Genomic DNA, 26,291 nt, shown 5'->3' on the forward strand with positions numbered 1-26,291 from the left:
TATAGAAATGACATACTGCACTGAGGGCACCGCCACAGATGCCCCGGTGGGGCTCTTATAGAAATGACATACTGCACTGAGGGCACCGCCACAGGTGCCCCGGTGGGGCTCTTATAGAAATGACATACTGCACTGAGGGCACCGCCACAGATGCCCCGGTGGGGCTCTTATAGAAATGACATACTGCACTGAGGGCACCCCCACAGGTGCCCCGGTGGGGCTCTTATAGAAATGACATACTGCACTGAGAGGCACCGCCACAGATGCCCCGGTGAGGCTCTAATAGAAATGACATACTGCACTGAGGGCACCGCCACAGATGCCCCGGTGGGGCTCTTATAGAAATGACATACTGCACTGAGAGGCACTGCCACAGATGCCCCGGTGGGGCTCTTATAGAAATGACATACTGCACTGAGGGCACCGCCACAGCTGCCCCGGTGGGGCTCTTATAGAAATGACATACTGCACTGAGGGCACCACCACAGCTGCCCCGGTGGGGCTCTTATAGAAATGACATACTGCACTGAGGGACACCGCCACAGATGAACCGGTGGGGCTCTTATAGAAATGACATACTGCACTGAGGGCACCGCCACAGCTGCCCCGGTGGGGCTCTTATAGAAATGACATACTGCACTGAGGGACACCGCCACAGATGCCCCGGTGGGGCTCTTATAGAAATGACATACTGCACTGAGGGGCACAGCCACAGATGCCCCAGTGGGGCTCTTATAGAAATGACATACTGCACTGAGGGCACCGCCACAGCTGCCCCGGTGGGGCTCTTATAGAAATGACATACTGCACTGAGGGCACCGCCACAGCTGCCCCGGTGCGGCTCTTATAGAAATGACATACTGCACTGAGGGGCACCGCCACACATGCCCCGGTGGGGCTCTTATAGAAATGACATACTGCACTGAGGGCACCGCCACAGATGCCCCGGTGGGGCTCTTATAGAAATGACATACTGCACTGAGAGGCACCGCCACAGATGCCCCGGTGGGGCTCTTATAGAAATGACATACTGCACTGAGGGCACCGCCACAGATGCCCCGGTGGGGCTCTTATGGAAATGACATACTGCACTGAGGGCACCGCCACAGGTGCCCCGGTGGGGCTCTTATAGAAATGACATACTGCACTGAGGGCACCGCCACAGATGCCCCGGTGGGGCTCTTATAGAAATGACATACTGCACTGAGGGCACCGCCACAGGTGCCCCGGTGGGGCTCTTATAGAAATGACATACTGCACTGAGAGGCACCGCCACAGATGCCCTGGTGGGGCTCTAATAGAAATGACATACTGCACTGAGGGCACCGCCACAGATGCCCGGTGGGGCTCTTATAGAAATGACATACTGCACTGAGAGGCACCGCCACAGATGCCCCGGTGGGGCTCTTATAGAAATGACATACTGCACTGAGGGCACCGCCACAGCTGCCCCGGTGGGGCTCTTATAGAAATGACATACTGCACTGAGGGCACCGCCACAGCTGCCCCGGTGGGGCTCTTATAGAAATGACATACTGCACTGAGGGACACCGCCACAGATGCACCGGTGGGGCTCTTATAGAAATGACATACTGCACTGAGGGCACCGCCACAGCTGCCCCGGTGGGGCTCTTATAGAAATGACATACTGCACTGAGGGACACCGCCACAGATGCCCCGGTGGGGCTCTTATAGAAATGACATACTGCACTGAGGGACACCGCCACAGATGCCCCGGTGGGGCTCTTATAGAAATGACATACTGCACTGAGGGGCACCGCCACAGATGCCCCGGTGGCGCTCTTATAGAAATGACATACTGCACTGAGGGCACCGCCACAGCTGCCCCGGTGGGGCTCTTATAGAAATGACATACTGCACTGAGGGCACCGCCACAGCTGCCCCGGTGCGGCTCTTATAGAAATGACATACTGCACTGAGGGGCACCGCCACACATGCCCCGGTGGGGCTCTTATAGAAATGACATACTGCACTGAGGGCACCGCCACAGCTGCCCCGGTGGGGCTCTTATAGAAATGACATACTGCACTGAGGGCACCGCCACAGCTGCCCCGGTGGGGCTCTTATAGAAATGACATACTGCACTGAGGGACACCGCCACAGATGAACCGGTGGGGCTCTTATAGAAATGACATACTGCACTGAGGGCACCGCCACAGCTGCCCCAGTGGGGCTCTTATAGAAATGACATACTGCACTGAGGGACACCGCCACAGATGCCCCGGTGGGGCTCTTATAGAAATGACATACTGCACTGAGGGGCACAGCCACAGATGCCCCAGTGGGGCTCTTATAGAAATGACATACTGCACTGAGGGCACCGCCACAGCTGCCCCGGTGGGGCTCTTATAGAAATGACATACTGCACTGAGGGCACCGCCACAGCTGCCCCGGTGCGGCTCTTATAGAAATGACATACTGCACTGAGGGGCACCGCCACACATGCCCCGGTGGGGCTCTTATAGAAATGACATACTGCACTGAGGGCACCGCCACAGATGCCCCGGTGGGGCTCTTATAGAAATGACATACTGCACTGAGAGGCACCGCCACAGATGCCCCGGTGGGGCTCTTATAGAAATGACATACTGCACTGAGGGCACCGCCACAGCTGCCCCGGTGGGGCTCTTATAGAAATGACATATTGCACTGAGGGCACCGCCACAGCTGCCCCGGTGGGGCTCTTATAGAAATGACATACTGCACTGAGGGACACTGCCACAGATGCACCGGTGGGGCTCTTATAGAAATGACATACTGCACTGAGGGCACCGCCACAGCTGCCCCGGTGGGGCTCTTATAGAAATGACATACTGCACTGAGGGGCACCGCCACACATGCCCCGGTGGGGCTCTTATAGAAATGACATACTGCACTGAGGGCACCGCCACAGATGCCCCGGTGGGGCTCTTATAGAAATGACATACTGCACTGAGAGGCACCGCCACAGATGCCCCGGTGGGGCTCTTATAGAAATGACATACTGCACTGAGGGCACCGCCACAGCTGCCCCGGTGGGGCTCTTATAGAAATGACATACTGCACTGAGGGCACCGCCACAGCTGCCCCGGTGGGGCTCTTATAGAAATGACATACTGCACTGAGGGACACCGCCACAGATGCACCGGTGGGGCGCTTATAGAAATGACATACTGCACTGAGGGCACCGCCACAGATGCCCCGGTGGGGCTCTTATAGAAATGACATACTGCACTGAGAGGCACCGCCACAGATGCCCCGGTGGGGCTCTTATAGAAATGACATACTGCACTGAGGGCACCGCCACAGATGCCCCGGTGGGGCTCTTATAGAAATGACATACTGCACTGAGGGCACCGCCACAGGTGCCCCGGTGGGGCTCTTATAGAAATGACATACTGCACTGAGGGCACCGCCACAGATGCCCCGGTGGGGCTCTTATAGAAATGACATACTGCACTGAGGGCACCGCCACAGGTGCCCCGGTGGGGCTCTTATAGAAATGACATACTGCACTGAGAGGCACCGCCACAGATGCCCCGGTGGGGCTCTAATAGAAATGACATACTGCACTGAGGGCACCGCCACAGATGCCCCGGTGGGGCTCTTATAGAAATGACATACTGCACTGAGAGGCACCGCCACAGATGCCCCGGTGGGGCTCTTATAGAAATGACATACTGCACTGAGGGCACCGCCACAGCTGCCCCGGTGGGGCTCTTATAGAAATGACATACTGCACTGAGGGCACCGCCACAGCTGCCCCGGTGGGGCTCTTATAGAAATGACATACTGCACTAAGGGACACCGCCACAGATGCACCGGTGGGGCTCTTATAGAAATGACATACTGCACTGAGGGCACCGCCACAGCTGCCCCGGTGGGGCTCTTATAGAAATGACATACTGCACTGAGGGACACCGCCACAGATGCCCCGGTGGGGCTCTTATAGAAATGACATACTGCACTGAGGGACACCGCCACAGATGCCCCGGTGGGGCTCTTATAGAAATGACATACTGCACTGAGGGGCACCGCCACAGATGCCCCGGTGGGGCTCTTATAGAAATGACATACTGCACTGAGGGCACCGCCACAGCTGCCCCGGTGGGGCTCTTATAGAAATGACATACTGCACTGAGGGCACCGCCACAGCTGCCCCGGTGCGGCTCTTATAGAAATGACATACTGCACTGAGGGGCACCGCCACACATGCCCCGGTGGGGCTCTTATAGAAATGACATACTGCACTGAGGGCACCGCCACAGATGCCCCGGTGGGGCTCTTATAGAAATGACATACTGCACTGAGAGGCACCGCCACAGATGCCCCGGTGGGGCTCTTATAGAAATGACATACTGCACTGAGGGCACCGCCACAGCTGCCCCGGTGGGGCTCTTATAGAAATGACATACTGCACTGAGGGCACCGCCACAGCTGCCCCGGTGGGGCTCTTATAGAAATGACATACTGCACTGAGGGACACCGCCACAGATGCACCGGTGGGGCTCTTATAGAAATGACATACTGCACTGAGGGCACCGCCACAGCTGCCCCGGTGGGGCTCATATAGAAATGACATACTGCACTGAGGGACACCGCCACAGATGCCCCGGTGGGGCTCTTATAAAAATGACATACTGCACTGAGGGGCACCGCCACAGATGCCCCGGTGGGGCTCTTAAAGAAATGACATACTGCACTGAGGGCACCGCCACAGCTGCCCCGGTGGGGCTCTTATAGAAATGACATACTGCACTGAGGGGCACCGCCACAGATCCCCCGGTGGGGCTCTTATAGAAATGACATACTGCACTGAGGGCACCGCCACAGATGCCCCGGTGGGGCTCTTATAGAAATGACATACTGCACTGAGGGGCACCCCCACAGATGCCCTGGTGGGGCTCTTATAGAAATGACATACTGCACTGAAGGGCACCCCCACAGATGCCCCGGTGGGGCTCTTATAGAAATGACATACTGCACTGAGGGCACCGCCACAGCTGCCCCGGTGGGGCTCCTATAGAAATGACATACTGCACTGAGGGCACCGCCACAGCTGCCCCGGTGCGGCTCTTGTAGAAATGACATACTGCACTGAGGGGCACCGCCACAGATGCCCCGGTGGGGCTCTTATAGAAATGACATACTGCACTGAGGGCACCGCCACAGATGCCCCGGTGGGGCTCTTATAGAAATGACATACTGCACTGAGAGGCACCGCCACAGATGCCCCGGTGGGGCTCTTATAGAAATGACATACTGCACTGAGGGCACCGCCACAGCTGCCCCGGTGGGGCTCTTATAGAAATGACATACTGCACTGTGGGACACCGCCACAGATGCACCGGTGGGGCTCTTATAGAAATGACATACTGCACTGAGGGCACCGCCACAGCTGCCCCGGTGGTGCTCTTATAGAAATGACATACTGCACTGAGGGACACCGCCACAGATGCCCCGGTGGGGATCTTATAGAAATGACATACTGCACTGAGGGGCACCGCCACAGATGCCCCGGTGGGGCTCTTATAGAAATGACATACTGCACTGAGGGCACCGCCACAGCTGCCCCGGTGGGGCTCTTATAGAAATGACATACTGCACTGAGGGGCACCGCCACAGATGCCCCGGTGGGGCTCTTATAGAAATGACATACTGCACTGAGGGCACCGCCACAGATGCCCCGGTGGGGCTCTTATAGAAATGACATACTGCACTGAGGGCACCGCCACAGATGCCCCGGTGGGGCTCTTATAGAAATGACATACTGCACTGAGGGGCACCCCCACAGATGCCCCGGTGGGGCTCTTATAGAAATGACATACTACACTGAAGGGCACCCCCACAGATGCCCCGGTGGGGCTCTTATAGAAATGACATACTGCACTGAGGGGCACCCCCACAGATGCCCCGGTGGGGCTCTTATAGAAATGACATACTGCACTGAGGGGCACCGCCACAGATGCCCCGGTGGGGCTCTTATAGAAATGACATACTGCACTGAGGGCACTGCCACAGATGCCCCAGTGGGGCTCTTATAGAAATGACATCTTTAATAATGCCCCATAGTTGAAGACCAATAGTTTACTCTGTGTCCTCAAATAGTAGTATTTTGTTTGTTTTAATAAACGCAGACCGGATGTAGAACAGTGCTGGATTTTGGAGATTAAGACCCAATTGATGAAGGGACAGATTTGGAACCCTTATTTTAAAGTTCCCTGGCTAGTAGCATACTAACAAGATAATACTATTTGAGGACACAGCGTAAACTATGGGGCATTATTAAAGATGTCATTTCTATAAGAGCCCCACCGGGGCATCTGTGGTGGTGCCCCTCAGTGCAGTATGTCATTTCTATAAGAGCCCCACCGGGGCATCTGTGGCAGTGCTCTCAGTGCAGTATGTCATTTCTATAAGAGCCCCACCGGGGCATCTGTGGGGGTGCCCCTCAGTGCAGTATGTCATTTTTATAAGAGCCCCACCGGGGCATCTGTGGCGGTGCCTCTCAGTGCAGTATGTCATTTCTATAAGAGCCCCACAGGGCCATCTGTGGCGGTGCCTCTCAGTGCAGTATGTCATTTCTGTAAGAGCCCCACCGGGGCATCTGTGCGGGTGCCCCTCAGTGTAGTATGCCATTTCTATAAGAGCCCCACCGGGGCATCTGTGGCAGTGCCCTCAGTGCAGTATGTCATTTCTACAAGAGCCCCACCGGGGCATCTTTGGCGGTGCCCCTCAGTGCAGTATGTCATTTCTACAAGAGCCCCACCGGGGCATCTGTGGCGGTGCCCCTCAGTGCAGTATGTCATTTCTATAAGAGCCCCACCGGGGCATCTGTGGGGGTGCCCCTCAGTGCAGTATGTCATTTCTATAAGAGCCCCACCGGGGCATCTGTGGGGGTGCCCTTCAGTGCAGTATGTCATTTCTATAAGAGCCCCACCGGGGCATCTGTGGGGGTGCCCCTCAGTGCAGTATGTCATTTCTATAAGAGCCCCACCGGGGCATCTGTGGCGGTGCCTCTCAGTGCAGTATGTCATTTCTATAAGAGCCCCACCGGGGCATCTGTGGCTGTGCCCTCAGTGCAGTATGTCATTTCTATAAGAGCCCCACCGGGGCATCTGTGGCGGTGCCCTCAGTGCAGTATGTCATTTCTATAAGAGCCCCACCGGGGCATCTGTGGCGGTGCCCTCAGTGCAGTATGTCATTTCTATAAGAGCCCCACCGGGGCATTTGTGGCGGTGCCCCTCAGTGCAGTATGTAATTTCTATAAGAGCCCCACCGGGGCAGCTGTGGCGGTGCCCTCAGTGCAGTATGTCATTTCTATAAGAGCCCCACCGGGGCATCTGTGGCGGTGCCATCAGTGCAGTATGTCATTTCTATAAGAGCCCCACCGGTGCATCTGTGGCGGTGTCCCTCAGTGCAGTATGTCATTTCTATAAGAGCCCCACCGGGGCAGCTGTGGCGGTGCCCTCAGTGCAGTATGTCATTTCTATAAGAGCCCCACCGGGGCATCTGTGGCGGTGCCCTCAGTGCAGTATGTCATTTCTATAAGAGCCCCACCGGGGCATCTGTGGCGGTGCCTCTCAGTGCACTATGAAGGAAGCATCGGCTGTTGTGTAAGCTGTGAACTGTAACTTGGAAGATTGGTTTTCTGAACGAGCCATTTGAGGGATGCCTGTGATACTGCGAACCAGTGAATCCCCCCAGCAAATGTGCGTTTGTAATCTCTCCATTAAGAAAACAATATCTGGAAGGTATATTATATTGGTTGTCCTTACATATGCAACTCGGGAGTTAATATTACTGTCTTGAGAGAGATGGTTTAACCAGGATGATACCATCGAAACGCGTCGACGCTTGGACACCTGATCTGAGTTGCGGGTTCGCACAAAAGATATCAAATATATTTCAACATATCGAGTTCCAGCCTTAACGCTATTTTTACACGGATGTGCTGTAGTGATGACAAAGTGTATTGTTTTTTAATGCTCTCTTTTTTTTCCTTTTTCCATGTGGTTTATTTTCTTTTGCAAGATTGAGTCTTATGTGTATACAATTGTTGCAGGATACTAGTACTATTTGTGTAGAGATGTGAAATATATATGATTCTCTGTGACATTTGAATCTTCCTTATTATGAACTGTTTTTATTGTTGTTAATCAACCGTTTTGTAAAAATTCTATTACCACATGTGCGTGTTGGCACATTATTTGGAGCAGAGAACGATATTTTTCCATTTTGTGTTATTTTTGAAGAACGAGATACGAGTGACCGTTATGAATGTGAATGGTGTATAATATATAGTCCACCAGAGGATACATTGTCATTTATTGATGTTATAAGAGAACCCTATTCCTTTGGTGCAAAAGGGCATTTGTTTTAGAGTTATTGATGGTTAAACCAAACAATTTTAGGAATTTGGTCAACATGCAGAGGTGATCTTTGAACGACTATGGCGAGTTTGCCTTTAACAACTGTAATTTAGGGACAGGAATACATGTACTCCTGAACTCTGAAGAAGGGAACGACAACTGCTATCACTTTCATACCAACCGAGGGGCTGAAGGGGAACATGGCAAATTTAAAGTGTTCCTGTCCAACCTTGAGCTGCAGGTAACGCTTGTGGGACTGCCCAATTGATATATGGAAATATACATCCCGCAGGTACAAGGGCGCATGCAGTCTCCTGGATCCAGGGCTTAAAGTATCCGAGCCAGAGTATGCATTTTGAACCAGTCATTCAGTGGATGAAGGTCCAAATTAGGCCTGGGGCCACCATACTTCCTCAGAATGAGAAAGTAATGGGAGACGCATCCAAGTCTGATGGCCAACAGAAGTTTGACTTTCTACTTCCAGAGGGGAGAGCGGTCCTCTGAAAGTCGCTCCACTGTGGTAGAAAGGTAGAGTAGGGAGGAGATGAAGGGTAGGGCATCGCCCCTTTGAACAATTTGCATGACCCACATGTCCCATGTGCTGGATCTCCAGATGGGTAGGCAATAGTGTATTCTGTCACCCACCTCCTAGACGTTAGCCAGAAAGGACAAACAAAAGTGGATTGGCAGCCACTGCAGCAGGAGAGGAAGAACTGAAGGACTGCTGCCCGTGCTTGTTTGGACAAATCCCTCTGATGCAATCCATGCCGCCTAGCTAGAAAGGGCCGAGTTGGTTGCTGCAGTGCCAGTTGAGAGGGCTGGCATGGTCTATAAACAAACACTCTGGAATAGCTTCCAAATTTTCTGTAAGGATAGAGAAATTGTTTAGCGGGTGTCTCCAGCACCAGAGATCATGTTGTGGGGCGAAAACCCTTATATCATTCCAGCACCGAATCAGCCCTTTTCCAAGTAGACCAGAGCCGTTCAGGATATGTCCATTAAGGACACTGATCCGTCTCCAGAAATGCTGGTCGATCTTATCTATGACTGTCTTCTGAGAACTGCCAAGGCAGCCTGTAGTGTCCAGGTCAGCTCAGAGCACATATTAGGCTGCAGCCTGACCATCATGTATCATTTGGCTAATGAGGCCCTGATGTCCTCCAGGACAGCCGGCAAGATGTTGCTGGCCATCACCCACAATGCATAGATGTACCTATCCAAAAGACAAACTGCGGTGACAGATCTGAGGTTTAGACTAGCCAAAAATATTACTTCCTGGACCCTTCAATTTATTTGGAATCTCCACTTGCAAGATTGTACGGAAAATAATTTGTATTTATCCTGCTTATCGAAGATTAATCGATCAGGCCCTCTGTGAAGGATGCTTGATTAGGAAGTCCGGGTCACCAGTGGTCAGTCTATGCTGCCTAGCGATGTGTCTGATTTGCATACATGAACATTGCTTGGCACATGTAGCCAGAAAGGTATCAGTAAGCATTTCATTTAATGCCAATAAAGGCTCAGATGAAGCTGGCCACGGTTGAACAATATCGGTCAATACATTTGTTTTGTCTCAACAGTGTGAAACTGCAATTCTAGTGTTTCAAGTACTCTCTAAACAACCACAGCAAATGAAGCAGTATCTTTTGCTGAGAGCTCAAATGGCGAACCTAGCGATTTCCGCAGATGTGTCTGGCCGGCTGGCCTTTTGTAGGAGTAAATACATCATCAGTATAATGAAGGTGTAGCAAACTACCCTTTTCCTCATCATCATCATCAGTGTTCTTAGGACAAAGGGTGCCTCTTGCAATGGGTCCAAATCAGAGCCAAAAACAGCAAGAATACTCTGCTGGTACTGGGGTAGACAAACTGGAGTACACACTATGTCACTGGAACCAAGCAATGCCTTGCTGACGAGCCCATAAAAAGGACGAAACTGGTCTTGGGTTTCTTGTGTTCCGGTTCAGCGAGAAGCTGACTTGGCAGTTTAGGCTGGTCTGTCCCCATTGGAGCAGGCTTAACACTGATTTGCATATAACTGGGTCCAAATTGAGGTGGCATGGTGTGCAAAATAATGATGGAATGGGATGCACCGAGAAATTACCAGTGGCTGAGGATAATTCAAGGGTTCCATCCATCACTTTTGTATACTTTAGTGAGCCGCCCTAAGTGGAACGGGTATGCCCAGATGTGGGTCCCGTGCACACTGTCACTGGAACCAAGCTACACCCCGCTGATGAGCCGATAAAAGTATGCAACTGCTCCTGGGTTGCTTGTGTTCCGGTTCAGAGAAGACTAGGCTTGACAGTTCAGGCTGGACTCTTCTCATCTGTGACCTTGAACCGAAGTCGACCCACTCCAGGCCTTTGTTGTATTATGAAATCACCAAAGTGCATCCAGTGGTCATACCATCAGATACCTTGTGCAGGTCTGTGATCGGGGCCTACTACCTGCAGCCTCGAATCATGTTATTTTTGGCGGGAACATTGTACCCTGGCACACTGTGAAAAGGTTTTTGGAATCTGTGCCTAGCGTTGCTCCAAAATGTTGCATTTTCCTCCAAGGAACTAATGATGGACTGCCTTTGTTTAAAATAATGCATAGCCTGTTGAAGAGCTGTAGAGAGTCATTGATACATGCTGTTGTGGCCTTGGGAGAATTTCCTTTGGTTTGACAATCGTCTAATATGGAAATATTTGACATGTTTTCTTTTTCAGATAAGTCGTTACTGGATCCATGCACTTCGTAAAAATTTTGAGCTGACTTGGGCCAAACGGGAGAGTACTCTGAATTGATGATGGTGACCAGTCACTTTGAATCTCAGATATTTTCAATGTCTGCCATGGATTGATAAATGAAAATGTGCCTGGTGCCGGTCCAGAGATGTCATGTAATATCTTCGTCAAAGAAGTGGGAGGACTGCTTATAAAGTCAAAATGCGAAATGATTAGTTTTTGTCAAACTTGTTTTATTTCCCGATTTTTTTTCTTTATAAGGAAAAAGTGAGAATAAAAACCTACATTTTGCAGGAACCTGGTGGTTTGTTCTATCACCCCTTTCTAAACCATAGTGAGAATCTCAGATGTTAACAGATGAAGGTGTAGATGGGGCCTGTTGAGTAGTGGGGTATGTGGTGGTTCCTGGATAAACTCTAGTGTGTGACCAACCTGTATGGGGTCTAATACCCAGCGAGCCAATGTTATATTGGTCCACTGTTTGTACGAGACACAATTTTCCCTCCTACACAAATGTCTCGATTCTATGTGGCCATCGCCTCTGCAGTTTCACTGTTATCTTGAGCACTCGTTACATCATTACTGATATCCAGCTTTCCTACCAGGGTCCTGTGTATGATAGGACACTTGTGGTGCCACCCTGTACTAGTACATAGAACCTAGGTGGAATATGTCTGCTGAGACCACTGGTACGGTTGGTACCTATTCGGCTGGCATCCTCCTCTGTAAGTTTGTTGGCACACTCCACAGGTTCCATGAATGGGCTGAGGTCGCCTTTGCCGAAGGACTCCTACAGATCATGCTGTGTCTGATTTAATGGACCGGACAGCGTCATCTACATGCAGTCCAAACAAAGATTCTCCATTGTATGGCATGTGTAAGATCCTACTTGGTACCTCCAGTCTATAAGACGTGGAGCACAACCAACTCTGCCCGAGTAAGAGAGCTGCAATGCCAACTGCTGTATCAGTGATTGCAGACAATTTTTTTCTCCTTCACTGAGCATCGCATTTGCTTTGGTCTTTTTGTCATCTAGTAGGTAGTCCATATTTGGTCTGATATATGACCACAATGTATCGGTCAATCCAGGCAAGGATTGCCAATGAGTTGGTTATCGTGGTAGAGGATCTGCTGTTGCAGAAAACCTTCAACAGGTATTGTTAAATCTTCTGACCTCTCGATTGTTTGGAGCAGCACATGGAGAAGTCCGGTTTCTTGATCGTAGTTGGGACTCCTGCATCACCACCGACTCTACATGGGATTACCAAACTGCAGTGCGGTGGCCAACGAGGGAAGCCAGTGTACTTGCAGGCACCTTGTATTTCTTTTCAAGCCTGGGGATCACAGAAGCTACAGTGGCTGGATTTTCAAGACTTCTGGACAAATATTGGTATTGACTTTACTGATTTTCTTGTTGGCTCCTTAAAGTCATAAAGAAAACTGTCTTTAGTTGGTACTGGCAAATTAAATCTCTTAAACGCCGTTTTGATGAGGTTATTAAAGCCACCAATGGCATCAGGAGGGAATATGCCGTGGGAGGATCACTCCTCCTGAAATGCGTGCTACATAATCATCCTATTCCGGGCCAGTAGACTGGTGAGGGACAGGCAGCATTTGACATGCTTCCTCATCATCATCATCAGAGTATGGCTCATGTCCAGTTGGTGGTATAGACTGAGTTGTCAAAGAGTAGTATTGTGACAATGGTGTTGACGGACCCTGACACAAAGACACATGGCAGAAGAACGTGGAGATGTCCTTCTTGTATGACGCCTTGATTGTGTTTCATCATTGTTCACAGTTTTGTTGACTGTGCCAATGTGATTGTCTTGGATAGTGCAGTAGATGGTGTCGTTGAAGCAGTCATCAATGGTGTAGTCATCAAAGGAGTAAAAGTTTTCAATGACGGTCTTGTTGGCGGTTTCGGCATCCACAAGGTTTTTCCCAGAGCCGTGGTTAATGACTGGACCTTAGTCTTCTTGTCGATGGCAATGATGTAGACATTTTCATTTTTGGATTGGATTCCTCAGACACATTGTTTGGCATTGGTGGCACAAAGGACGTCTTGGGGCTGACTTTGAAGGCATTTTTTTCAGTCAGTATTACTACCTCATAGGTGACCTCAATTTCTCACACAGATTTCTTTTGTGAGCTTTTTTTGGAGGTTCCTCAGAAGTTTAGGATTTATCTTCTAGTGTTGATTTTGAAGCATACTCGGCATGAATGAGCCCTTGTATGTGCGCTCCCTGCAACATTCGTAGTACGCTCATATTCCACTTCAGAAGTGTGAGTTTCTCCTTATTCAGATGTGTGGAGCCAAATTCAAAGTCTACTTTCTCGGTCTTTTCAGGTTTTTGTAGAAAAGGTCCAATCTTTTGCCTTGTGGGCAGGATATAAACAATACATGCAGTCCTTATGAGGGTCTTTAGTGAAGCCTTTTCCTGCCACAGGTGACACATTCTAAAAATAATTATTTCAGATCTTTCAGCCATGATCAAGTCTTAGGGATGGTAAAGGGACACTTAAGTAAAAATAGTCAACTTACCTGTGACTGACTGAGCAGAGCTCAGGGGACTTCCTTCCACACAACATGCAGTAGAAATCTGAATTAGAGTGACCTGGGTGAGGAAGGTTGAATGCTGTGTGCTGATTGGCTGAAGTTTAGATATATTAAAATGATGTGGATGGGCTACATTCTGTGACAGAGTTAAAGCTTTTCAGTCTATGTCTAACATTGCTCTGCTTTCTATGGTTACTGTGGGACTTCCAGCTCGACGTCTGAGCTGATTCAAACCATGTTAATTTATGAAATATCCAATTTTAGAGAATGAGATGTATCAAGGAAGGAGAAGTGCATACGATTAGCCAGAGTAATAACTAGAACTAGCTAATCAGGAAATGGATGGGATTCCTTGACTATATCCCTGCCTCACAGTTCTTACGATAGGCCACGTCATGTGCACTGAGGGCTGTGGTTGCCTTTTCCATCTACATCCACACATACAGTACTTTTCTGACATTCATGTTGAATGCCATGCTCTCTACTGTGGATGAATGTGTGAGGAATAAGAGACAAAGACTGAAATGCCATGGAATGGCTTAAAAGTGGATTGGACACCCATGGCAGCATGGCAAGGAGTGATAAACAGTTCCACTGTGTCTGCAGGGAAGAAAGATATTGAGCTTGAGAACGGAAGTCTGAATCTCCCTTATTGATCCTCCGGGAGAATTAATACCCGGGCCGTCAACAATAATGAAGGCAGGAGGTTTCCAAGGACAATTTTTCAAGAGGATTCCAGTGAAACCCGGACCACTTCCATTTTCAAGTTGCAGGGTGTTGAACAGTAGACGTTAATCTGAGTCATACAATCTTTTATGACAACAGCTAGGTGCCAGTACCCATTCCAAGGACCAGGCTGCATAGAGCATTTAGGAACATTCACAGTAGATGGCATGGCCCAGACTCATGAAAGCCCTAATAAGTATAAACTCTAGTCTAAAACTAAGGGGATTGCCAAATATCTCTGAAATCCAAACAGAAAACTATTTCAAGATATTAGTGAAGACTGTTTCTCTAGGTAGCAATTTCACCCACTTAAAAGGACAAGATCTTCAGATTTTGTGACTTTCACAGGCCAGCTCCAGACATTTACAAAGGCTGATTGGTCAGTCAGAGCCCTGCTTTCACATATAGGGCCTTATATACAGGTTAGTGGAGCAGGACATCCTCCAATAACTGACAGCTGTCGCTTCTGCCATACTGAGTGCCATTGACATCAATGCACACTTAAGACGGAGAACGGAACATCTGTCACTTTTTGGTGGATGAACCACATCACGAAAGCTCTGAATAGGCTCCTAAGGTGGGAAATTCCAAAATACAACCAACTTCACTGGATGTTCAAGGAAGATGAAGAATTATGGAAAAACAGATGTTTTGGACCATAATGGCGAAGTAGGAATGAGTCGGATGCACTGGAAAGGATGGAGCGCCAAACCACCAACACCAGTGCCGTACTGGTGTGCCACAGGCAATGCCAGGCAAAGTTGGTGCAGAAACAATTCTGAAGTTGACAAATTGAAGGAAGCAAGAGAATGATGCTGGCAGAGTGGCACATTATTTCTCTACACACAGGGAATTAACATGGTCAGTAGCTAAAGGACGAAGGAGAAGACACTGGGCCAGATATATCAATATTAGGAATAGAGATTGCCTAATTGCAATTTTACGTGAACTGCAATTAGGAAATCGCTATTACTAAAGTATGAAACTCAGAGTTCATTTCTCGATTCCTGGTGAGTCACAGATTGACCCACCTCATAAATATTTACACGGTAGTTCGCAATTTGCTACTCATTAGGAATTTTTTTAAATCACAGAGATGGGCTTGCTGGGGTCAGCAGACCATCATGTCTGTGATTGCTTTTAAATAAAGCAATTTTTTTTAATGCAGCCCGTTTTCCTTAGAGTTTTCTGTCTAAATAAGAAAAATTAAAAATTAAGTGTTCATTTCATTTTTTAAGAGTAGGCTGAAATCTGTAGGACCACCACCAGCTCTTAAAAAACGTTTTTGCAACCATTCACAAATGGGATTCCTCGAGGATCCCTTCCCATTTGCAAATGGGTTACCACCAACTTGAAGTAGGCAGTAAAATGTGAATGTTTAGCGATTGCATTTTGGTCGCTAAACATTCTTACATACCACTGTGATTCGGTATTAGGAAGTGACTCCCTAAACACGCCCCTTCGTAATAATGAACCCGTAAGTATTTGCAATTCTAAATTTTGATTCGGTAACGTGTTACCGAATTGCAATTTGGGAATGATACATAGCAAAATGCATTTTTCCAGTCACATCCGGAAAAATGCTTGATACATCTGGCCCATTGCTCTCACACCCTACAGCACAACCAGTCGGGGAGGATTGGCGGAACCTCTATTCATGCACCAGAATTCTTTTTTAGGACAAAGAGTCCATTAGTGGAAGTTCAAATATGTATGTGTCAGCAAAACAGATTCAGAAGGCTACCCCATACGCATGTTCTTTATGCAGCTTGTCAACAACATTTTGATTGCTTACGGAGTTCTGAGGGAGAATTGAAGAATGTGTTGTGGAGGGGTACATCAGACATGGTTGAACGTTTGGGGGATCCTTGCAGGGACTAGTGGGGTGGATTCCCAGCACGATCATGATGGCTATGGGTTATGCTGGTGTCAAGCAGATGTTTGCAATACATAGAATTGATGTAGCAATTTCTCCAAGATACAAAGCTGGGAGATAATGCACAGAGCAGAGAAGGACTCTTACCCTCAGCCAGCGACGCAAACGCGTTGACGAGCCGGGCAGCATATTGCCGGACGATCTCGCTTTTGGAGTGCAACAACTCAAGCACGCTTCTCTGCGAGGGAGAAAAGCACAGTGGGTGTCATACAATAGTATCCGATTAATTTCACAATACTGATGTCTAAAGGCAATATGATACAAGCATCCAGAAAGAGCACTATCATTTTCAGCCAGTCGGGCCAACCAGCAGGCAAACTGCTGACGGTAGGTACACACCTTAGTCTGCGCATCAAGTATACATCCTTTCTTTTGTCCTCACCGTTCTCAGATGGCTGTGTTTTATGCACAGTATTATACAGTTACTTGTTAATTACATGTATCTTTTTCCCCCTACAGTCGGAATATTTTGGCTAAAGAGATATTTTCGAGACCTTTAAAGTAAAGAGATTAAGTTGCACACTGCTTTACACACAAAGTTAGTCTTTTATGGTTTAAAGACCACATTCCTGAAACACTTTGGAAACATAAGATACACAAATTTCATAGGCTGCCTCTAAAAGCTGACTTATCTGTCAAGTGCAAGTGTTACAACCTCCTTGCTAGAGGACTCTCTAGGTATCAGATGCTAGGAAACCGCTCTCCCCGCCCGCTGGGGGACGTCATGCGACAAAGGTGCAAGGCGCAACTAGAAATAAAAACATTTTACCCCTAGTTTAGGTGATTGTGTGAACAAAGGACATCAGTAATGCGTTTGTCCAGAGAACTATGCACTGAATATCCAAGCGGTACATTCACACACACCCCATAGAGTCTGAAGTGGTGGCAAGCCAGGCACAGACATCAAGGGAGCTCCCACGGCACCACTCTGGAGGCACTGGAGAGTGAGGTCATTAAACTGGAACAGGTGAGTAATGTGGAAACCTGAAGCTCAAAGCTTGGAGGACATTTGGTATGTTATTTGTTACATTTGTGGATCTTAATGGGCCTTTTTTGTACTGAAATAAATATTTGATGGATAGACCATCCTTGAGATCCCAAAACTCAAGGAGTCATCGCGCTGAGGCGCGAGAGTCACTGCAGGGCTTGACGAGCAACTAAAACCAGCGAACTTACTGCATTGGGCCAGCGCTCTGAAACCAATGGGTTCTCCCACAGGAACAGGTTCCCTCAATGGGGCCATGGGATTTCTTTTGTGGAACAATTTTCCAAATGTTATTTACTCAAAAGCCTTGGCTTTTACATATTGTTCTGCTAAGAAACCCATAAAACAGTGATTCTTAACATGTGGTACGGGGACCCCTGGGGCTCCCAAAAGCCTTCTCAGGGGGTTTGTGTCTACTTAGGAAATGAAGTAATAATAACAGATTATTAAAGAGTATATAAGTAAAGATATAAGTAAAGAAGCACATTGTAAATTTACAATTTTAACACATTCTGTAAATTTAAAGGAATTTGAAGTTGGAGCATAAAAATGATGTTAGTATCTTCAAAGTGATTTGTGGGAGCAGTGTAGATGCATCAAACAGAATATAGTATGGGCGCTGAGTGGCCTCAATAGATTTATATATTTTTATTTTTTAGAGTTTTATATAGCACAAACTAGACCCGAAGATATCAGGTATCAGAGCGCTTTACATGAGCACCAGTTTCGTTACAGATTGACACATTCATTTTCGTTAGGCACGGGGAGATTTAGTGATTTGCCCAGAATCACAGGATGTTGAGCGTCGATGCTGAGACTCGAACCCGGTTCCGCAGCTTTGAGGTCGACCGCTCTAGCCGTCAACTTAGTAAAGATCCAACCGTCTCATTAAAATTTAAATTTTGATTTGTTCGTGAATTAAATAAAGTACTTCATCAGTTGTGTACTTGTTTTGATGGATGCTGGTTTCTGTAATTTTAGTATATTCTCTTGCGGTTCAAATCATCAAGAATGCTTAGCTGGGGTCCCCGCATTCCAATAATGACTCAGGGGGTGCCCCCGGATACCAGTAATGATTCAATGGGGATCCCCAGGTTCCAGTAATAATTTGGGGGTCCACAGAAATCGAAAGGTTAAGAACCACTGCCATAAAATATTCAGAAACATTGGGTCTGATACCACACTACCAAGGAGCAATGCTTTGCCACTGTAAACCACGTCCGTGTCTTTCAGAAACAAATGTGCTGCTCCCACAAGGCTGCTTTGTCGGCCGAGGATCTTCGCCCCTAAGCCCATCCAACATTGACAGCAGCATCCACCGGGCATTTCCAGAGGCGTTTCAGGGCTTCATTAGCTTCGAGAGTCTATTCATGCTCAAAGTCAAACCTGGATTATTTGCAAGCGCCCGACTATGCTTTTCACATTTTTGGAATTTTGACGAGAGGAAGTAAAGTTCACTTATGGGGATAACTGCAAGGGTTATTTTGTTTGCACTGCACAACATTCCTGCTACTTACCAGTTATTGCAGTTTTGTGTCGTATTTTAAATACACAAAAAGTGATGGATGGAATGCTTGAAGTTATCTCAGCCTCTAGTAATCACTCTCGCACGTCAGTCCATGGCTATTTTGAACACCATGTTACCTGAGTAGCAGCCCAGCCCGAGCTGCCAGGACAGATGCTCCCTTAACCGGAATACAAGCACCCCAAGACCGTTTCCGCCCGGATTAAGGGCCATCAGTCGGGTATAGCTTGGTTCCAGTGGCCAGGCAGTTCGGGCTGGACTGTTCCCAATGGAGAATGGTCAAGACTGATTTGCACATGGCTGGGTCCAAACTGAAGAGGCTCGACATGTAAGATAATGATGGACTGAAACGAGGCCATGAGTAGTCGCAATCCATCCCCTTATTGTATGCTTTAGTGCGATGTCCATAGGTGGAACGGGTCTCGGCCCACTGTGCCACCAGAGCAGGCTAGACTCCACTGAAGAGCCCTATTAAGGGTGAAATCGACCTTTGCTTGCTTGTGTTCCAATTCAGGGAGGACCTGGCCTGACAGTTCGGGTGGGACTGTTCCCATTGCAGCAGGGCCAAGATTGATTTGCGTATGGCTGGGTCCAAATTGAGGTGACATGGTGGGCAAAAGAACAATAGATTGCAATGCTACCTTGAGCAATTATCAATGGCAGAGATTCATTCAAGCATTCCATCCATCACCTTTTAGCATACTTCAGTATTTTAAAAATAAACACAATTTATACCAGTCTGAAATTGATCTATTTGGCAGTGGTGTCAGCTCCCTAACAGGTGTGGTGGGGTGAGGGATGAAGCAAAAAAATCACTTACACAAGCAGACTGGCTTCTGCCTCTCGGTCCTCTTCGGTCGACTCCTAGAAGCAGGAAGCACACAGGCTCCCCCAGCCAATCACGACGCTGCTGTCACCAGCATGACAGCAGCCTTGTGATTGGTCTTAGTGCCGTGGGTCGGCGCTAAGACAGGGAGTGGGAGCCTGTGCATGTTCTACACCCAGGCTGTGCGATACAGCGAGTGGAGAACATGCTCAGTGCACATGACTGTTTGGCCGACCCCACCATCATGCCCACTTAGAGAGTGCCCACCACTACTCCCCCGCTTCTGACAAGCCCTGCCCCGCCTGCATCTATGCCACAGTACGGAAAAATAAAATTATAATAACATTGCGTCCCTCCATCCTGAAAGAGGAAGGAGTGGATTTCTGTTACACCAAGAAAATCAATCTCTCAATCTCTCTCTCTATCTCTCCCTGGCTCTCTGTCCCTGTCTCTCTCTCTCTCTCTCTCTCTCTCTCTCTCTCTCTCTCTCTCTCTCTCTCTCTCTCTATATATATATATATATATATATATCTCCTCTCTATCTCTCCCTGGCTCTCTGTCCCTGACTCTCTCTCTCTCTCTCTCTCTCTCTCTCTCTCTCTCTCTCTCTCTCTCTCTCTCTCTCTCTCTCTCTCTCTCTCTCTCTCTCTCTCTCTCTCTCTCTCCTCTCTCTCCTCTCTCTCTCCCTCTCTCTCTCTCCCTCTCTCTCTCTCCCTCTCTCCCTCTCTCCCTCTCTTCCTCTCTCTCTCTCTCTCTCTCCCTCTCTATCTCTCCCTCTCTATCTCTCCCTGGCTCTCTGTCCCTGGCTCTCTGTCCCTGACTCTCACTCTCTCTCTCTTCCTCTCTCTCTCTCTCTCTCTCTTCCTCTCTCTCTCTCTCTCTTCCTCTCTCTCTCTCTCTCTCTCTCTCTCTCTCTCTTCCTCTCTCTCTCTCTCTCTCTCTCTCTCTCTCTCTCTCTTCCTCTCTCTCTCTCTCTATATATATATATATATATATATATCTCCCTCTCTATCTCTCCCTGGCTCTCTGTCCCTGACTCTCTCTCTCTCTCTCTCTCTCTCTCTCTCTCCCTCTCTCCCTCTCTCTCTCTTCCTCTCTTCCTCTCTCTCTCTCTCTCTCTCTCTCTCTCTCTCTCCCTCTCTATCTCTCCCTCTCTATCTCTCCCTGGCTCTCTGTCCCTGGCTCTCTGTCCCTGACTCTCACTCTCTCTCTCTTCCTCTCTCTCTCTCTCTCTTCCTCTCTCTCTCTCTCTTCCTCTCTCTCTCTCTCTCTCTCTCTTCCTCTCTCTCTCTCTCTTCCTCTCTCTCTCTCTCTCTCTCTCTCTCTTCCTGTCTCTCTCTCTCTCTCTCTTCCTCTCTCTCTCCCTCTCTTCCTCTCTCTCTCTCTCTCTCTCCCTCTCTTCCTCTCTTCCTCTCTCTCTCATTCTCTCTCTCTCTCTCTCTCTCTCTCTCTCTCTCTCTCTCTCCCTCTCTACCTCTCCCTGGCTCTCTGTCCCTGTCTCTCTCTCTGTCTCTCTCTCTGTCTCTCTCTCACTCTCTCTCTCTCTCTCTCCTATGTTACTTTGTTTCATTCACACCAAGGTTTGGTGACTGCAGGAAGAGACTGCATGGAAACTACATTGGGGCAAACATTCTTAGAACGCAGAGTCAAAATATTTTAAGACCGCAAGTGTACCCCACCTCTCTCAAAGTATATTTGTAGACGCGCAAAACATTCACCTAAATTGTGTCTTTTGGCCTAACACAAAGTGAAATATCAGACGGAGGAAGTCAGACCTAATCAAAACAATGCAAGTCAAGTTGCATCTCTACATAAAGTAGCTAAGCTGTAAGATCTTTTGGGAGTTTTAAATGTTTGAGGGGAGATTTAAATCGATTTAAGAATTACAAATGGATTAACCTGCAACAAGTGTAGTGAACATCAAGGGTTGTATCGATGAAACATCCTATTGCAAAACTTGTGACTAGATGGGTAAAAACGTTGGCGAACAATGTAAAGGCATTCAAAGAAAACCCAGTTCTTCAGCGGCTGCGCACTGACAGGGAAGCAGATTCAGATTTCTTCGGCCAAAACTTACACAGACTGCACCGTTTGAAAAGGCGGGAATTGATTCTATGTTCTTTCTGGCAAGCCTAGATATACCGAGCCGAGGAAGTCTCAGGGGGCGAGGTCAAGGCATACAGTGTTGATATGAGACATGCTAAACAGATGTTCTGCGATACTAAAGTATCGGGGAGAGGATGTAGCCTAACGGCTAGAGCGTCGATCTCGAGGTTCGAGTCGCGGCAACGAATCACAACATCCTGTGATTCTGGGCAAATCACTTAATCTCCCCGCGCCTAACAGAAATGAATGTGCTCCCCAAGTGCCTAACAGAAATGAATGTGTCCTCATAAAGCGCTCTGATACCCGACGTCTCTGGTCTATATAAATCTCTATTAAAGACAAAAACAATGCTCAAGCTATCTTTTTGAAAGTTAAAGTAATGTCGATCGTAATATCCGGGTTTTCTTGCGGTCTTGGAGCATGGTCCCATTGAAGGGGCAGGAATGGCGGATCTGGGTGTATTTTGCATCAGGGGAATCCCGGTCTTGAATGGGTTTCATTTTAAGCAGCTGGCGCCGCGCACCAACACATGGGTGCCAGCGTCGGGGGCAATTTTGCCAACGACTCATCACTGACTTCCTGATGTTTTACAAGCCTGAGGGTCATGTGCCCACACACATTGTGTCTGTGCCCAGCGTACGGTACTGATAACATGGGCCAGCCGACAAGGCGAGACTTACAAACCCACAGCTCAACACGTGACGTGTTGTTGCGTCAGCAAAGTAAACACATCACGGAGCACACACTGGGTTTCAATGGCAAGCTGCGTGTCTTGTCGCGGCTGCAGTGCGCAATGCCCCGTTCTCAGATACTGATGGGACACAAGAGAGCCCGGTGTACGAAGGGATTCTGTGGATTCAAAGGCTCCGAGTCTCAACAGCGAAGCCTTGGTGACGGCAAAATGACCTTTTTGGCAAGAACAAAACCCAAGTTGTAATACAGGATGGTCCCTGCATCGCAGTGTGGGCTTCCGCGCACACACCGAACCGTTGCTTGGACGGGGCATGTTTAGGGAGTCACTTTCAAACACAGATTCGCAATGGGATGTATTTAGGTTTTGCAACCGAAATCCTGTTACAAAACAATCATATTTTACTGACTCCTTAAAGGTAGTAGTAATCCAAGCGAACAGGGAGGGGGTGTTTGTGAATGCTGACAAGAATATTTTTAGGAGTAGGCAGTTGTGCCAAGGACCACCGCCATGGGTTAAATATATATATTTTTTTAAGTCTCTAAAATTTCCATTTTTTAAATGCATTCCATTTAAGACAAAAACATAGCTTTATTTAAAAGCAGTCACAGACATGATGGTCTGCTGAATGGTGGCAGAGAATCCTAGTGTGTTGCAGTAGTTTGCAAGCTGTCTCATTAACATGCTTGCAGTAGCTCAAATTGCAACTCACTACAATTCGGAATTTGTGATCTGACCTATATTCATATGTAGGTGGGTTAGCAAAATACCACTGAATTGGATAAGAATTGGTGCGCGATTAGGGCCACTTTTAGTGAGTACAATGTTCGTACATCTGACCCACGGAAACCGCCCATGAAATGCCACCCTGTTGATTAGCAGCCCATCTAAGCAATGGCAAACCATAAAAAAACAGGCTAGCCAATGGCTGACGAGTCCTAATGCAAAGCTCACGCTTTCTGTCATTTATATGGTACTTTTCTGAAGAACTGAGGACAAGAGGTTGGACAATCTCTGAAGCAGCCTGTAGGCAGACCTAAAGAAGGCTCGGGTCACGTCGCATCCGCTTTGTGTCCCAGTCCCTTGGAAATCAGTCCCAAGGTACAGCGCAGTGAGAAGGGCGGTCCTCCAAGGAGACCCTCGAACTGTGACGCTTTGGTACTGTGGCGGTGGTCATGGAGCTCCTCTTGCCGCACAGCACTGATGTCCTAAAGTAAGGAGTCGGTGCCCCTGCACAATGACTTACAAGTGAGCAATTAGAGAAACTGAACAGGCATTGGCCTCCATTTACTCTGGCCGTATCTGTCCGGTAGCTAAGGCCCTTGGGAAGAGATCTGCATTCAGGTAGCAGTCTTGGTACAGCAGTGTACAGAGGAGCAGTGTGTCTGAAATCCCTATCTGACCATAACTTCATCAAAGAGGAATATTGAGGAAATAAGTCAGAAGTCCCTGAGTAGGGGAGGGGTGGATCAGAGGGTAAGAGGGATGAGGATCCATTTTCTGTTCCTTTTCTAACACTCCCCAGATAGAGCTCCTGGCCTGCTGTGGTGTGGTGCTCTCACCCCCACTGGTGCACTCACCCCCCCCGGTGCACTCACCCCCCCGGTGCACTCACCCCCACTGGTGCACTCACCCCCACCGGTGCACTCACCTCCACCGAAGCGCTCACACCCACCTGGGCACTCACCCCCACCGGTGCACTCACCCCCACTGGTGCACTCACCCCCACCGGTGCACTCACCTCCACCTGGGCACTCACACCCACCTGGGCACTCACCCCCACCGGTGCACTCACCCCCACCGGTGCACTCACCCCCACCGGTGCACTCACCCCCACCGGTGCACTCACTCCCACCGGTGCACTCACCCCCACCGGTGCACTCACCCCCACCCGGTGCACTCACCCCCACCCGGTGTACTCACCCCCATCGGTGCACTCACCCCCACTCGGTGCACTCACCCCCACTCGGTGCACTCACCTCCACTGGTGCACTCACCCCCACCGGTGCACTCACCCCCACCGGTGCACTCACCCCCACTCGGTGCACTCACCCACACCGGTGCTCTCACTCCCACCGGTGCACTCACTCCCACCGGTGCACTCACTCCCACCGGTGCACTCACTCCCACCGGTGCTCTCACCCCCACTGATACACTCACCCCACTGGTGCTCTCACTCTCACCGGTGCACTCACCCCCACTGGTGCACTCACCCGCACCGGTGCACTCACCCCCACTGGTGCACTCACCCCCACTGATGCACACACCCCCACTGGTGCACTCACCCCTACTGGTGCACTCACCCCCACCGGTGCACTCACCCCCACTGGTGCACTCACCCCTACTGGTGCACTCACCCCACCGGTGCACTCACCCCCACTGGTGCACTCACCCCCACTGGTGCACTCACCCCCACTGGTGCACTCACCCCCACTGGTGCACTTACCCCCTGACTGCGGTGACAGTCCAGCAGGTCATTGCTGATGTAGGCCTGCAACACCGTGTCCCTCTGCTCCCCCGGCTGGCTCCTAGTAAAGCGCTGCATGAGGAGGACAAAAACACTGTCATTAAAAAAAACATGTGAGGTTTGTGCACCTCCTGGTTAGAATGTTTGTATGAGTAAAAAGAAGCACATGGAAGCAGAGGTCAGAGGCAAGCGTGTAGCAGAGAGTGACAGCCAGCCTCACACTGCCTGTCGTTGGAACCACACCGTGCTCATAAGAAGGTAGCAACACAACTTCACGCCACCGCAACAGGGCCTACCAGAGATACTCATTAGGTTAAAAGACAGGCCCCCCACATGTCTAGAGGGGCAATACATTAATACTACTGCTATTACTTAGCGCCTAGACACCTCCAGGTAGTAGAACGCTTTATATATTTTATTTTCAATTCATTTCTACAGGACTGGTAGCCCCATGCATAAAAGGGTAAACAAACTGCATGATCATGATGATATTAATAATGACAATAAAAATAACAAGCAACAAGGAGCAATGCTACTAATAAGCATACAAGATAGATTTTGACATGCATAAAGGGTCAACCAAGCCTCATTTCCAGCTCCATGCAGGGGAAAGAGACAGAAGGTCCACCCACGGAAGGACCACACCTACCCATCGCAGGGCCTGCAGCAGGAAGGCCTTCAATCGATCATTGCCGAACAGCAAATCCTTCTTCAGCTTCTCGTAATCCAGGGAGGGGAGCAGCGGCACCTCCAGAGGTTTCCTGACGGAGAGAGGGGAAAGGGGTCACTGGACATTTGACATGAATCATTGAACTCGTCTCCTTCAAAGAAGAATGGAATTGGTAGATTCTTGAGTGGCAATTACATCCATCAAAAATCTCACAATTTAGTGATAAGAAAATGTACCCCACACCATTCTCTGACCACTTTGAGCACTTGCAAGGGCAGAAATTACTCACACCTCATCTCCACTCCCCATAAAAAAATCTATCTTCTCTATAATGAATTTGTCCCTTCACCACGAGGCTGGGGCCACGAGGCTGGGGGTGTTCCACAAAAAGACCAATATCCAGCTTTAGTGTTTTGAAAGTAAAAGTTGTTTATCTGCAATTGTCGTTCCCAGGCATACAAATTTTCTTCGAAATAAGAAACAATTGTTTCACTTTTCCCTCAAAACAGGAAGCCGTGTTCTGAAGGCTTGCATTTTTTGCAGACAATCCCCAGTTTGGCCTTGACCCGCACTATAAAACTCTCTATTGCTCGTTCAATAAACCCAGGAACCAACAGCAGAGGACATTTAGATGAAGCTCAGGGATTCAAGCTCTCGAAAATAACTCAAGACCATAACTTGTGTTGTAGCCC

General features: G+C 48.9%; 1 protein-coding gene across 2 annotated transcripts in view; it reads right to left on the reverse strand.

Moving 5' to 3' along the window:
* ARMC9 (armadillo repeat containing 9) overlaps positions 1-26,291 on the reverse strand; it is a 542,713-nt gene that overhangs the window by 267,381 nt on the left and 249,041 nt on the right. For both annotated transcript variants that reach the window (XM_085635734.1, XM_085635735.1), the window contains exons 11-13: positions 25,579-25,690; positions 24,909-25,001; positions 16,417-16,507 (exon numbers count right to left, since the gene is read on the reverse strand). In XM_085635734.1, the coding sequence (XP_085491860.1) occupies positions 16,417-16,507; positions 24,909-25,001; positions 25,579-25,690 (296 nt within the window). The remainder of the gene's footprint in view (positions 1-16,416; positions 16,508-24,908; positions 25,002-25,578; positions 25,691-26,291) is intronic.

The sequence above is a fragment of the Triturus cristatus genome, chromosome 11, assembly GCF_964204655.1.
Source record: "Triturus cristatus chromosome 11, aTriCri1.1, whole genome shotgun sequence".
Classification (NCBI taxonomy): Eukaryota; Metazoa; Chordata; class Amphibia; order Caudata; family Salamandridae; genus Triturus; species Triturus cristatus.